Source organism: Balearica regulorum, chromosome 2 (assembly GCF_011004875.1).
Source record: "Balearica regulorum gibbericeps isolate bBalReg1 chromosome 2, bBalReg1.pri, whole genome shotgun sequence".
Taxonomy (NCBI): domain Eukaryota; kingdom Metazoa; phylum Chordata; class Aves; order Gruiformes; family Gruidae; genus Balearica; species Balearica regulorum.
The window spans coordinates 128,088,902-128,103,112 of NC_046185.1; the positions used below are offsets into that span (position 1 = coordinate 128,088,902).

Genomic DNA, 14,211 nt, shown 5'->3' on the forward strand with positions numbered 1-14,211 from the left:
AAATTCAACAGGGGAATTTTAGTAGTGATTATAACAATAGAACTCTACAACTATATAACCCATATTATTATATATTTGCATACAAATTAGAGATATAAAAGTAGTCAGACTAATTAAATTCCTTATTTTCCTACCTGGATTCTTGTAATCTCATTAACTTCCAGCATGGGTACAAGTGTATTGTGGAAAGTTCATATGCAGAAATGAAAAAAACACTGACTCAGTCATACTATATTGGAGTCCAGATTTGGAGACTGGTATTTTCATTTTAATCAGTTTTCCCCCAAAAGGTCAATGGCACTCTTAACCAGTTTACCAAAATGTAGCTCATCATAAATTAGGATGCTAAAATAAATCTCCCATAAAGATGTTTAAGAAACATTTCCTGAAGGATTCATTGTGTTTATAAAAAAACCTGTTCCTGTGTATTGGAAAGGAAAGACCATCAATTTGATTAGAGTCCAAGTTTAGGAAGAAGAGCTATTGAGTTGCTTTTCACAACAGTAAATTATTATAGGTATTATTAAGCAGATGGATAGCAGAGTGTATTTTTACAATAAACTTACAGGTAGGGAAAAATTGTATTGTTGAAATCAAATTACTGATATTTAAAAGTTGAGGCTCCTAGACATTGCAGTTAAAAGAGGTATGGGGGTGGGGGAGGAGGATGGTAAATTAACTTAAAAAAACCCAAACAAAACAAAACATGCCATATGAGAGTTGCTGACTGTCACAGCATTTCTTAAAGACTGCCAGATTCTCAGGCATGTGTTTTTGCCTTTTTCTTATACGGAAGTCTTAGGAAAAAGTCTGGTCTTCCCATTGGCTGATAGAATTGATTTCACTGGAAACTTTTATACAGAAGAAGAGCAGAAAAAAATTACGTTAAATTTGTATTTAGAATGAGACATTCAAAAGAAAAGGTCACAGACGACATCTGACATTTGGTCTAGGTAAAGGGAAATTAGGGAAAAAAGAGGACTTTTGCAAGACACATTGGCACAAAGAACAACTGAAATTGTGTCAACAGATGAGATAAAATAGATGAGAGAAGGTTTGCAGAAAATCGAAGAGCGTATCAACTCTGAGATCTGCAAAAGTAAAAAGATGATTCACAAGAAAAGAGAGGCCATAAACTCAGGAGAAAAATCTCAGGAACATGTCATCGTGAAAGTACAATGGGAACAAGATTTTACACAAGAAACAGATGATATCAAAGGTAGGAAAGATGCGAGGAAGAATGAGTCTGGAGAAGACTTTTGGAGGCGCAACCAGTGAGAGTGTGTTACCACAGAGTGTTGCTGGAATGCAAAGGGGTCCAGGGCAGACTTAGGAGAAAAAGGAACATGAAGAAATTTTGTTAGATAAGCTTTCTAAGAAGCTTGGAAATTAAAGGGAGATGGAGTGTGACTATTAATGTTCCATACAAATTATAAAAGTCTGTTCTAGGCAGAACAGAGAAGAGAGAGACTGAAACAAAACCAATACAAAAGCCTTGCATGGGCAGAAGAGTTTCATAACAAGCATGTTTGTTCTCCTTCCTTTACACAATCTAACTGCAAGAGATATGCCAAAAAGGCAATAGAAAACTGCACACAATGGCAATTATCTAGCTTTCAACACCAAGTTTATAAGTTATCTGATTTTTGAAAGGACAAATTCAGTAATCTTTGAAAAAGTAAAATTATCTTTTTAGCAACATTAACTGTGAAAATAATATCTAGCAATGTGTATCAATCACTTTGCAATGCATGGTAATCACTAAACATTAAAAAAGGTCTTTAGTACCTTTAGACAAAATGCAAACTCAATTTTCTGTTAATACAAGGTGCGTCCTACATGCCTGATAGTAGTTGTGGTCTAAGTAAAGAACAATCAATTACTTCTAGAAGTTGAACATTCTGAAATTTCAGATACTGAATCAGTTGCATGGATTGTACTGGGAATACTTTTCTGACAATTATGAGAGATGTTCACCATTGGAGGTCTAGTGAATCACTCTGCATAGGAAGAATTTGAACGTTACTCAAAGCCCTAACATACCATTAAATTTATTTTTATATAGCTAAGTAGATTTATAAAAAATTAAAAATACTGGAATTGTTTGTAAACATTTTGAATAAATGGTTAAATCCTGTTTCTTATCTCACTATATTATATAAAACTGTATTTGGCAAATCCCCACAATAAGTGCTACTTTCTGTTGCCAAGATGCGAACAAGTATCACTATAGCATAAAATGATTGCCATGGTTTTAAAATAAGTATAAAGGGAAGGAACAACCAAGTTTCGGGATTGTGCTCTAGATTGTCACACAAGACAGCCAAATGTCAATATTCATAACCTTATAGCAATTGAATAAACATTTGCTGGTGTAATGTAGCTCTGCTTAAGCTCTGTCAGTACACGGTAGGAAGAGTATTAATTTTTAAATGTGCAACAGCAAACATGAGTTAAAGTCTGCTTAGATTTACAATTTGACATGAACCCACATCAAAAGCTGAAGATCATTTAAATCCATCCTAAAATTAGCATACAGCTATAAAATGTTTATCAGATAAACAATAGCTGTCATTTTACAAGTAATCAGTGATATAGTTATTTCAAGTCATCGCTGGCATACTAAATGTGATTTCTCACTGAGTGTATCCTGAAAATTTGCATCTCTCATAAGGTAAATCATTAGTCTTTAGAGCACAGATGTTCTGACAATCTCTGTTCTACATGGTACCACATATGATCTGTTAATGAACTACTTTCCTAAAACTTTTGTAAGTATAAGGTTTTCTAAGGTTTAAGGAGAAACTAGACAAAATATGCTTTTTATTTTAACTATTTTATTTTGAAGTGAAGTGATTGGTTGAAATTGGATGCAAGGAAAAGCTGAAAAATGTACTTCAAAGTTTTTCTTCAGTCTTCCAACTCATAAATTCTCAAATATGTTTGGTGTAAAAATTGAAGGATGCCAAAAAAACCATCCATTATTCAGGGCTTGAAAAGCAAGACAAAGGTGAAATTATTTGTCCAAATGTACAGAAGAGGCAGATATTGTTAGCATAACTGTTGATTTAAGAATATTCAGTAGCACAGAGAAGTATAATATTTTCTGTTTTGAAGTACTAAAATGTTGTAAAAGAATGTTGAATTACACTTCTCTGTAGCTGAACTATAACTATTTTATTGAAAAGCTAATATTTAGAATCAGAAAAAGTTGCATAATATTTTTTCCTAGTTGTTCCCCTACTTCAGAAACCCACAAGGAGAAAAGGAGTCCTAAGGCCATATTTATGTTGTTTCTGAGATATACGGAGATAAAATGGCTATCACAGGGTGAAAATTTTAAATAAATCCCAGAGTAGTACCAGATTGGAAAATTCAACAGTAATCAAATTTTACAGAATTCATTTATCCTCTACAGATAAACTTTTTCTAGACAGTTCCTTTGACACTGAAAAATTGCAAATCTAAAGTCTTAGTCTGGTATACCTTTACAAAAATGTACACCTGTAATAAGTTCACTGCCTCTGATATGCAACACAGATCAACGCTGACTGCATAACCTCCATCCCTCCATACTGTCTTTGCTTTGTGTTAGCAGAATTTAGCAAAACTTGACTACACTATACAGTCAAAATTATTTTATGGCAGCTGTGAGGCATTAGCATAACACAATCTTTTTCCAAATTCATGAGAGAAGCCTTGCATTGTTCCCTTTCAGAAGCAAATAAATGTGCAAACATATTTCTTAAACTATTGGATATTCATAAAGACATAATAAATCTTATCCTTTCATATAATGTAATGAAAATCAAATGACACAAGAATGGTCATGCTTTTCAATAGGCAAAATAATTTCTAAAGATGTATGTTTTGCTTATAGAAAAACATGAAGAAAAGCATTCATTCATCTCTCAGCCATGTTGAAATCAGATTTGCAAAAGGAATGCTTGAAAAGGTCTAGCTTTCCCAAAATGTACCTCTGAAAATCCAGAAATTAAATAAATTAAATCATGGTAGATCAAAACAAATTTCATTTTGAGGACAAAGTACTCTATCCGTGTTTACAGAATGTGGAGCAACATGTAATTCCAAATAAGAACTTCAACAGATTATTTATCCTTCCATGCCATATATTAATTTCTGCTTTGGTAAGCTAGGAGGTCTCTCTATTGGAAAGTGTACATGAGACTGAGTTCATTAGGTGCAACTCCCAAAAAACATATCAATATTGATTCTTATCAATGTTGTTGCAATTCACACAAACCTTCCTTTTTGTCTTCTGCAGCAATCTTCACTTTTGTATCTGTTATATCTTTGAAAGAGGCCAGAAAGAGTACTACATCTCCTTTTTCATTCTTTATAGGAACAATATCCAGTAGGCACCAGAATGAAGACCCTGCAAGGATAAAGAATAAATTTAATTCAAACAGCTGTCTTTTAGCAAAGAGAGGGGGGAAAAAAGTGAATTACTAAATCTACAACTAATGTAATTCTAAAAAAAAAAAAAAAAAATCTTATTTAGGAGGTCAGTAGTCAGGGAATCACAGATGTTCAGCTCATGTAAATCTCTTTGCATCATTGGTTGAAGCTCAGTAATACCGCTTTCTCTAGAAGCAAGACATTAATTTAAATGCAAAATTTATCTACAGGGATCATTAACAGAGTTTAATGAAGCTGCTTACTCCTCTGAAACCATGCTTTCCTTTGAACTCTCAACTCTTGTTTATTTTACTGGAATAGCTTTCACTTTGTTAACTTGACATCTGAAGCTTCCATGTTTACTATAGAATCATTCTACCTTAATCATCTGACTTGATACTCATTAAAATCTCTTGACAGAAGACCTGATAGTCAGAGCATCATTCCACTAATTCAAAGATATTTAAACTAAACTCGAAATAGAATTAACTCCTTGCATCTTACAGATGGTGAGATTTATAATACTACACATCATCTGTAAAATTAATATCAGCTATCTTCCTCACTGTCTATAATGCTCACAATGCTAAGACTTTAGTTAGACAATACTGAGTTTGGCAATATTTTGAATTCATGTCAACTTTTCTCTGCCCACACCTGCTACATAATTATACTGCTTAAAATAAATTGTTATTGTCACTGATTGTGTCATGTGTCCTTGTTTGCAAGGTATGTCGTTCAATTCCAATGACATCATTCATAAGTTTGCCATTAATGCAGACTGCTCAGATCAGAAGATACTGAATGCCTGTGTGCTGGTAACGCACTCGAAGTATAACAGAGATCTCAGCAAAAACCCAAGATACCAGTCTCATCCATTCTGGGATAATTCAGCCCAGTGCCAGGTTTTTGTGTTTTTCAGTTTTTGGATATCAACATTAATTACCTCCACCCACCATCAGCCTAATAATATTATTAATAAGATATATAAGTACCACTACAGCATTATGTTTTTAGTTTTAAATTTCTTTTTTGGAAATGTTTTTACACTTCCATAATCATGTTCCTTCCCAGCATACTATTTTTGGGATTCGTTTACAAGCACAATTCTACTTTCATTCATAAAAGGAAACAGGAATAGTTCCCTGGAACACTGCTGTCATGACTGACTACTGCCAAATGATCAGTTGAGCTTTGGAGGGGTCCTTAGGAAGAGCAAAAAAATTAGTCACTTCTCACTCTGTTCTCTGTCTTCTGTACTCTGCAGTCTTGAAAATGAACTGAACACACCAAGATCACAATTCAGCTTTCTAATTTAAATTTTCAACTGGACGTTCCCTGACTGCCTCTTGGGAGCTGTAGGCAAGCATAGGAGGTGAAATATTCACTTTCTTTTTGAAGGGCCACCACAGTTGAAGGTCCAAAAGTATGCTTCAAAGGAAATTTATCTGGTCCTCCCCATCCTGGTCAAACTTTCTCAGAGGCAGATGGGTATCTTTGAGAGTAACATTACTAGTTCAGTCATCAGGTAATGCTTCCACTTAAGGTATTTAAAGAAGGGACAGGGAGAATTGGGAGCAAGAGGAAAGAAGACTGGAGAAGGAGAGAAAAATCATGGGAAGAAGCAGACTGGCTTTATATTGGGTTTAAATATTCTCATTTTGAGGTTGAACACAGAGCGACCAAAGAAGCCCTTTTAATAGAAGGTGAAACTGATTGCAGAAGCAAGATAGAATCATAGAATGGTTTGGGTTGGAGAGCACTGTAAAGATCATCTAGTTCTGACCCCATTGCCATGGTCAGGGAATATTTCTATCATTATTAAGCAGGCAAGATATTTCTACTGCTCCTTATTCCATTTTAATTTTCTGCTCTTAATTAATTTTTGTAGAGATTTGACTCTTTTATCAAAACTTCTGGGAAAAACTACTCAGTGCTGTTACTGTCAAAAATGCTATAGAAAGCCACCACCCTATCAATCTGAAGTGATGCATTCAAAGAGAAGAAGCAGTAAGCCATTTTGCTTTCCTGATTAAAAATAGAATTACACATCTCTACAGAATATAACTCTTAAACTGGCCAAATTCTTTCCTGTAAAGTTACATTGTAGCAGTAGTTTCAGTCGGACAAGAAGTCACTCTCCTTCTTCTAAACACCAGCAATAGCCACAATGTTCTTTTAAATAGGTGGTGTAATGTCCTCCAGAAACAGAGGCATATCTTACTCTTTTCAATTGTTTCATGTCTTTTCTACACACACACATATGAATCAATCATTAAGTCTGCTCCTGGAAGAAAGTTGTAGTCATTAGCCATGTTCAAACAAACCTAACTCAGTTATGGTAAAAAGCACACCTGGTAATATTGTCTTAAATGACAGATTTGTAGGTTTAGGGAAGTTATTGTAACATGGTTCATCATTAGAGACAAATCCATTTAATGTTTCATGTTTTAATGCATCCCTTCTTTTGTATAATGAAAGTGTATTTCAATTCTTTGCAGGTGAACGCTACTCACTGAAATCATTCCACATCCTGTCATCTTTTAATATCATTTGCTCCTTTTCTTCAGTCATATTTTCTCTCATTATCTGTCCTCATCCTCCTTCTCCTCTTTAAAAATGTCTGAAACTGTTTTGACTAAGCAAACCAAATACAGATTAAAAAATGGTTTGCACCACTAAAGAAAACACATATGCAATACATGCACAGGCTACTTCTCTCCTGAAAAGTTCCTGGCTGCGTGGTGGAGCTGTTGGTCTTGGCATTATTTATACACTCAATCTTCAGAAGTCCTAAATTGAGATTGTTGGTTTGGGTTTTTGTTTTGGTTTGTTGTCTGTCTTTGCTCTGAAAGGAGCAAATGAACATGGAGTACTCTTCAGGACTAGAGGAGATAATCTAGTTTAGATCGGGACTGGGTCAATATGTGCTTGCACTCTGTCAAGAACAGAGGTGTGCTATCTTTCACTATTGAGCAGCATTCTTGGAAAAATATACTGATCCAATGTAATTCGTTACATAGCTTTTACTGAAAGCCAGCATCATATAATTCATATAAGCCAAAGGAAGAACTTTCTACTCATCAGAAAAAGTAGTGCCATCTTTTGTTACAGTTCTTTCAAGTGCACTCATCTGTGAGACAGAAATTCCTTCCCTGCGTCAGATGGTGCATACAAAGGTCTTCTGTATTGTCAAGAGTCGTCTATCAAACAAATTTCTTTTGGAGGTTTATTTATATACAGACTCTCTTTATTGCTCCAAGCCACCACTCTTGCAGAAAGAGTCTAATTTTTCTCTTCCATTATGACCTGAAGTTTCAAAATAAATTTTAATATCCTCAAGGCTTATATAAGCACATCACAAGAAAGGAGAAAAGAGACCAAATGAAGCATAATCTTATCACAAAACAATTTGGCTATAGTCCACCTTTTTTATATATATAAAATAGAGAGTGCTTTATGGTCACTCTCTCAACCACCCTTCATACCTTTCCTCGCTCTGACAGCTAGAAGTCTGTCCTCAGACTGAAATCAAAACAAAGGTCAACAGACCAAGGAATTTAAAAGGGAGATTTTATGCAAAACCCTGCCATCAGAATGTCAATAGCCTTCAGAGGCAAGCATTCCTTTCACCAGAAAATAAGGCCTGCTTAAACCAAGGAACAGAATCAGACCTTTAGTCCTACTGATGAGCTATGTGTACACAATGAACAATAATACTCACTCAATCTTTAGTCATGCCCCCCCCCCCAGGCGATGCTCAATGAAGTACTCAGAATGGAAATCTTTGGGTATTGCAGAGGTATCATAATATAGAAATGGAATGGGATTATTGACAACCAGCTTATTTAATTCTTGAATAAAATAATTAAATTCTGCATCCATCTCCTCAAAATTTTAATTGAGCTTTTCTGCAGTAAATATCTTCTTAGCCGCACATATTCGTATGAGTTACTTAGAATCAGTAACACTGATGCAAAGCTATGTTCTCTTTTTGCTCTAGACAGCCTGGGAGTAGTTTTGTCCAGGCAGACAAGCTTATTCCCTTTTTTGCCATGTGTCAAATGTCAGCGGTTATATCCACTTCCAGACTTTCACTTCCTCAGAACTTGCCGCACCACTCTCCAGACAGACACTGAGTCAGCTTGTATTGCCCCTTCCATCACTCAAGGGCAGGAAATAACAAATGAACAAATTCCTGTGATTCATCTCCACCTCTCTGTGGTGAGAGGAAGAGGGATTAAGATGCAGAGCTCTTTCACAAAGCACCTGCATATAATATACAAGAATAACCAAATTAAGAGTTTCGTAGCCTAAGAAACCAAGTACCTGAAGAAAAAATAGAAAGTGTAAATGTTTGGCATATTAGATATACAAGTTTTATGGCACAATTACTTTTCAAGTAATAATTATCATGATATATATATAAAGAGAGCAGAATTAGGCTGCACAAGACATCATAAATCTGAGACATTTCTTTACATTTCAGTACTTGATTTAGTAAACTAAATGTTCTTTTAAGCAGATGGAAATGAAGCCTTTAAAAAAATATTAAACCACACCACCCTATTCCTAGGGATTTTTTATGTAAAAGACAAAGATAAAAATATTTTCGTATAGATAACTGTAATAACTTGTCAGTAAGGTTGATGTTAAATCTTCAGCACTACAATACAGTCTCATTTACAGACTTACTAATTGTTAGCAAAATAAACCTGCTGCTGGATACATGATATTGCCAGAGAAGTTTTAGCCTGATCATTTCCACTTTCCCACTGCAGAAAGTGTGGATGCCAAGACTGACAGATCAGCATGCCAAAGATTTTGCCTAGGGAAACCAAGCCGGCTCTTTTATTAGTTTCTCCAAAGATTCCTGGCGTCACTGATAACACTTGCTTTTGAATGTTCTGTGGTTTTGACAAGGTGTCAACATTTTGTTGAGGAGAGCAAAGTGCAAAGAAAAAACCAATGCTTTAAAAAAATGCAACTGAACTAAACAGAATGGAGCTGGAAGAAAAAGCAGAGCTATAATTAGACTACTTTCACTCTTGTAAATATCACATCTTTGACAATGATCAATTAACACAGCTAATGAAAGATTTTGCTGCTTTAGGCAAATAAGCACCTCATTCTTCTCCATCATCTCTGAAGAAATCACATGTATGTATTAACAATATTTTTTTTTTTTCTTGAATTCTGCTACTGTAGATGACAGCCTGTGTGCTACATCCTAGTGACAGTCTTTGGTCTGATGATATCACAAGAAAACTAGCAAAAACACGTATGGGCCATCAGGTAACTGACGGTTGTGCTAACACTTTCATAGGAGTAGTAAAGAAGGCTCAAGAACTTGTTTACGCAGGTTCTGTATGGCCAACAGATCATGTTTGTGTCCTGCAAGTAACTCTCCCTACAAGTTTTAACAGTCAATGTAAATCTATTCCAAAATGTCTTAAACCCGAATACAGTGGTATCCCAAGAACTTGATAGAGGAAAAATGATAAGTAAGATATCTTAATAACAAAGTAAAAATTGCATTTCAGTATGAATAAGTAGGTGTTAATCCTATGGAGCTGATTTAGAAACTTTCATAAAAAATATCTCTGCATCCCTCAGTTTAAGCTACGGAGAACCACATGAAATTATTCAAATCTGTCACATCTTATCAGAGAGTGTGCAAATCCTCCCTCCATGTGTTTCCACCCTCTTTTCTATGCCCCTGTGCTCTGCTCACCCTACTGACAGGTAACTCGGTGGCTCATATGTCATACTGTCCATCCAGCAGGTCTAACTTTTTCTGCCATGACTGCTAAGATGGAGAGAGGGAAAGGATGTTCTAAGAGGAGACACTTTTCACCACAGCCCAGCAATCTCCTATGCTTGCCTCTCCTGTAAACTGCTAGTGTGAAGCAGAGGGAGACTGAAGTCACCCCCTCAAAGTCTCCATTTATTACTGCGTGGACACTGACTGCCTCTGTTATAGCAGCTCTGAGTCTGAGTGTGTGACTTTTCCGACCTTAGTGTTCTTTACATTTTTTGGTATGCAACAGCTAGTACAGTCTGCAGTGCACATTTTATGCAAACTAATTTATGAGCTCCAGCACGTCTACATGTTTACTCAGCTTTCCTGTCTCTCCTTTTATAAATCCACTATCTTTCTTACTTAATGAAACTCCATTTCAAAATCCCCTAGTCACATTTGCGTTTTCATTGAGCAAAAGCAGAGAAGTTAAGCAATGCCTGTTAAAGCCATGTGACATTCATTATCCTTATGTGTACTACTTACTTTTTGTCTGCTCTAATTTCCTTTTCCTATCTCCATCCAGATTAGAAAAGATAACTGCATTTAAAGAGATAAATACTTCCCTGATGTAATACATTTACCAGGTTACATTTATAACAATTAGCAAAATACACAGGATTATCTAAAAACTCAGTTAAGTCAATGAAATGCATTCTGTTTAAATGCAAAAAGCTTCAGGGCAGATTTATAAATATTACCAGTCTGCAACTTACTTTTCCTCCACCTCCAATGATCATTACTCTGTCACAGTCATAATAGTGCAAGGCATTCAGCATTTGTCAGCTAGCTCCTGGGAAAGTACTAATTGAGACAGTTTATTTATATAAATAAATATCCAATATCTATAGTTAAAGTGAAAAAAACAAACAAACAAACAAAAAAAAAAACCCAGGGAAAAAAACAAACAAAATACTGTTTCTTCAATAGCTTTGTACAGGCTGTTTCAGAAATAGCAAGGCTCAATCCATCCTGAGCAGTCTAGTCTTTACTTTCTTCAGTTAAATTCTGCTTTTTTCATTGTTTTGAGTTGATCAATCACATAATGAGAGAATTTTGCTTTCCTTTGATTACTATATTTTTGAAATCTATTGTTAGAACTGTATTTACAAACTGTGGTCCTTATTTCTTTTGGAATTTCAGAGCTCCTAATCCGACATGTAGATGTAATCACAGCAGTAAATATGACTTCTCGGTCTACTGAGGGATGTACTTTGTCCCTTGGAAAAAAAGGCAAGAAATTTCCTTAAGCAAGGATGATCTCTCATATACATGTATGTATGTATGGGTACATATGGGTATATAAGATATTTTTATAAATATATATATACACATATATATGAAAACCCATGTATTTATACACATGCTTTTTCATTTGTCTCAGTTTCTCCCTATGAGCTAACTAATCTTTTTGAAACTGTGTCTGATATTTTGACACCAGGAGGAGGTGTAGCCTGCACTCATCTGAATACAACTGTTTTTACAAATGACGTTATTATGCTTTTAAGCTCCTTATTTTATTCTCTTAAAAAGAAGCTTCAAAGATGACACAAAATTTCCTGTAGGCCAAAGCACACCAATACCAAAACAGACCACTACACTTATAAAGAAAATTTTCCACTTTTCCAGTTTCAAACAAGTCATAACAATAAAAACCAAAATATCTTTGTGCAAGATATTTTTGTGACCCTGATTCTGGTGTCTCTGGCAGTGGCAGCCCCTAGAAACAGAAGGTCTGGACTCTATGGGACGGGAGGTCTCCCCACGCTAGGAGAGGTGCTGGTCACAGCCTCATGCTTATTCATAAAGCTTTCAACAGACATTATGTGGAGAAAGAGGGGATTCTGCTGGTTAGTTGTGCACTTACACCACCAATCTCCATTTTAGAAACTGATCATTTATTTTCCATTGCTTTTTCCGCAACGTTAGGTCAGAGAAGTGTTTTGCTTAACATCAGTGCCTCTATAGTTCCTGTCTATGTTTTTATTTTAATCTGTTTATATTCATCAGCAGTTTTAAGCAAGTTTGAGGATTTTCTGTTGAGCCCATGATTCAAGAAATTTAACCTGCACTTGACATGCTGCCCACTGGCACCTTCCTGGAAGGAAGGGGCTAAAACTGGGACTTGAGAAGGGGTCGAGTCGTGGATCTGGATTGCTACCTCCGTCCTGTCAGGTTTATGCTTTGTGTAGGGGAGGGTTTTGAAACACACACTGAGGAATTACATAACACTGTAGAGAGGATTAATCTTCCCGGTTCACCACTTGAATCCATGTGAGCACATGCTGTAAATCTGAGCCTGCCCGCTGAAAAGAATTAGTAACCCCACCAGTTGGAAAGTAGTGGGGTTTAACCTTTTAATTACTTAACTGCTCTATAAAATCAGACCGCTTTATGCAGCCAAACCAGTGAGAGGGTTCAATAGACAGAGCTTACACGAGCCTCTCGTCACTCTTCCGAAATACTATGGAGTTAATGCAAGAATTCATTGCAATTGTCAGCACAGGAGGTGGCAATTAGTCTGCACCATGATCTGGTATGTGGATTTGGGGATCATGAACGAAATAAGGAAATGTCAGCAGACGGGAGGCAGGTAGTCATCAGGAGAAATGGCACTTTAATCTTTCTTTAATGAAAGAACAGCCTAACTCATAGTGAAGTGCGGGGACACAAGTCAGCTTTTAGCTAAAGCTTTATTTAAAACTCATAAAAATAAAAGGTATCCTATCAGCAGCCTCAGTGTGGCCATAAACTTGTGAGAAAATTTAAAGAGAAAAGTGATCAGTCTGATGTAGTACAAACATCCCATTGCAAAATAAATACCTACATTGCTTCCTAAAAATGGATGTGTAAAAAGTAGCATAATTAAATACATATAAAGAACCTAAAACCAGTGTGTACAGCACTACTAACAGCCATTCACATTAAGTGCAGCTGGAAGCCCAGGGTGCCTGTGTGGAAACACTAATCTGTAAGCATCTGTAAGCGATGAAGGGCCCGTCACTTTGTCACGATGCAGTAAGCAGCAGGAAACTCTCATACGGATTTATTCACTTATCAATGTGCTTCTAGGAGAACAAATCTTTTCTCAGTGAATTATGCTTTTAATAAATCATGTTGCTATTGAAAGAAGCTATTAGCCAATGTCACTGCAAGTGCCATCAGAACAAAGTACTAGCGTTGTCAGTTAGTAAGCAGCAGTCTTGTTGAAGTCTCATTACATTACAGCAGAAGCTCTCAGATGTTTCACATCACATTGTGCACAGGGGATTTTACTGCCTTTTTTTTTTTTTTCTTCTAACTGAAGTTCATCCTCTTGTTTTGTCTCCTCGCAGGCTTTTGCTGATCGCTCCACCAGAGGCTCTACAGAATTTAATCCAGGGCTCGGGAGGAGCAGAAATCTGCCCTGTCTTCCTCTTCCACTGCAGAAGCTGGGACAGTCTCTAAAATGTCTACACACTTCAAGGCTACACGTTACCCTTCATCAGAGGCCATTGGTCAATCAAATGAAATGTTTGGAGAGAAAAGGAGTCAAAAATAGAGGAAAATAAGGACAAGCCTTCTGTGTACATCCACAACTATACCGCTTTTTAAGAAAGAGATTTCCCCAAGATCAGTGAAACTTCCTAATGCCTACAGGGAAAGGGAGAAATTAAAAAAAAAAGGGGGGAAAAAGAAAAAAAGAAAAAAGGGGAAAAAGAAAAAAGAGGATACTTTTATAAATATACAAATTATTGTTTATGTCTTATGTAATTGCAATTAGATATTACCATCAGATTACTTTTTCAGTGTTGCTTGCTCTTTTTATTTCCCTCCTTCTGTATTTCAGACTATAATTTAGATAATGTGAGCAAACAAACCACAAAAGCTTTTTAGGTTTCTTATTTTTAGGCCACATTTTTAAGGTGGAGCAGCAGTGAGATCACATTGCTATGAACTATCCTGCCAAGCAACTTATCAAGGGACTTCCTCTACATTAGTAACTAGATGTC

General features: G+C 35.9%; 1 protein-coding gene across 1 annotated transcript in view; it reads right to left on the reverse strand.

Moving 5' to 3' along the window:
* KCNH8 (potassium voltage-gated channel subfamily H member 8) overlaps nt 1-14,211 on the reverse strand; it is a 197,443-nt gene that overhangs the window by 116,901 nt on the left and 66,331 nt on the right. The window contains exon 3 of the mRNA XM_075747138.1: nt 4,265-4,396. Coding sequence (XP_075603253.1) covers nt 4,265-4,396 — 132 coding nt within the window. The remainder of the gene's footprint in view (nt 1-4,264; nt 4,397-14,211) is intronic.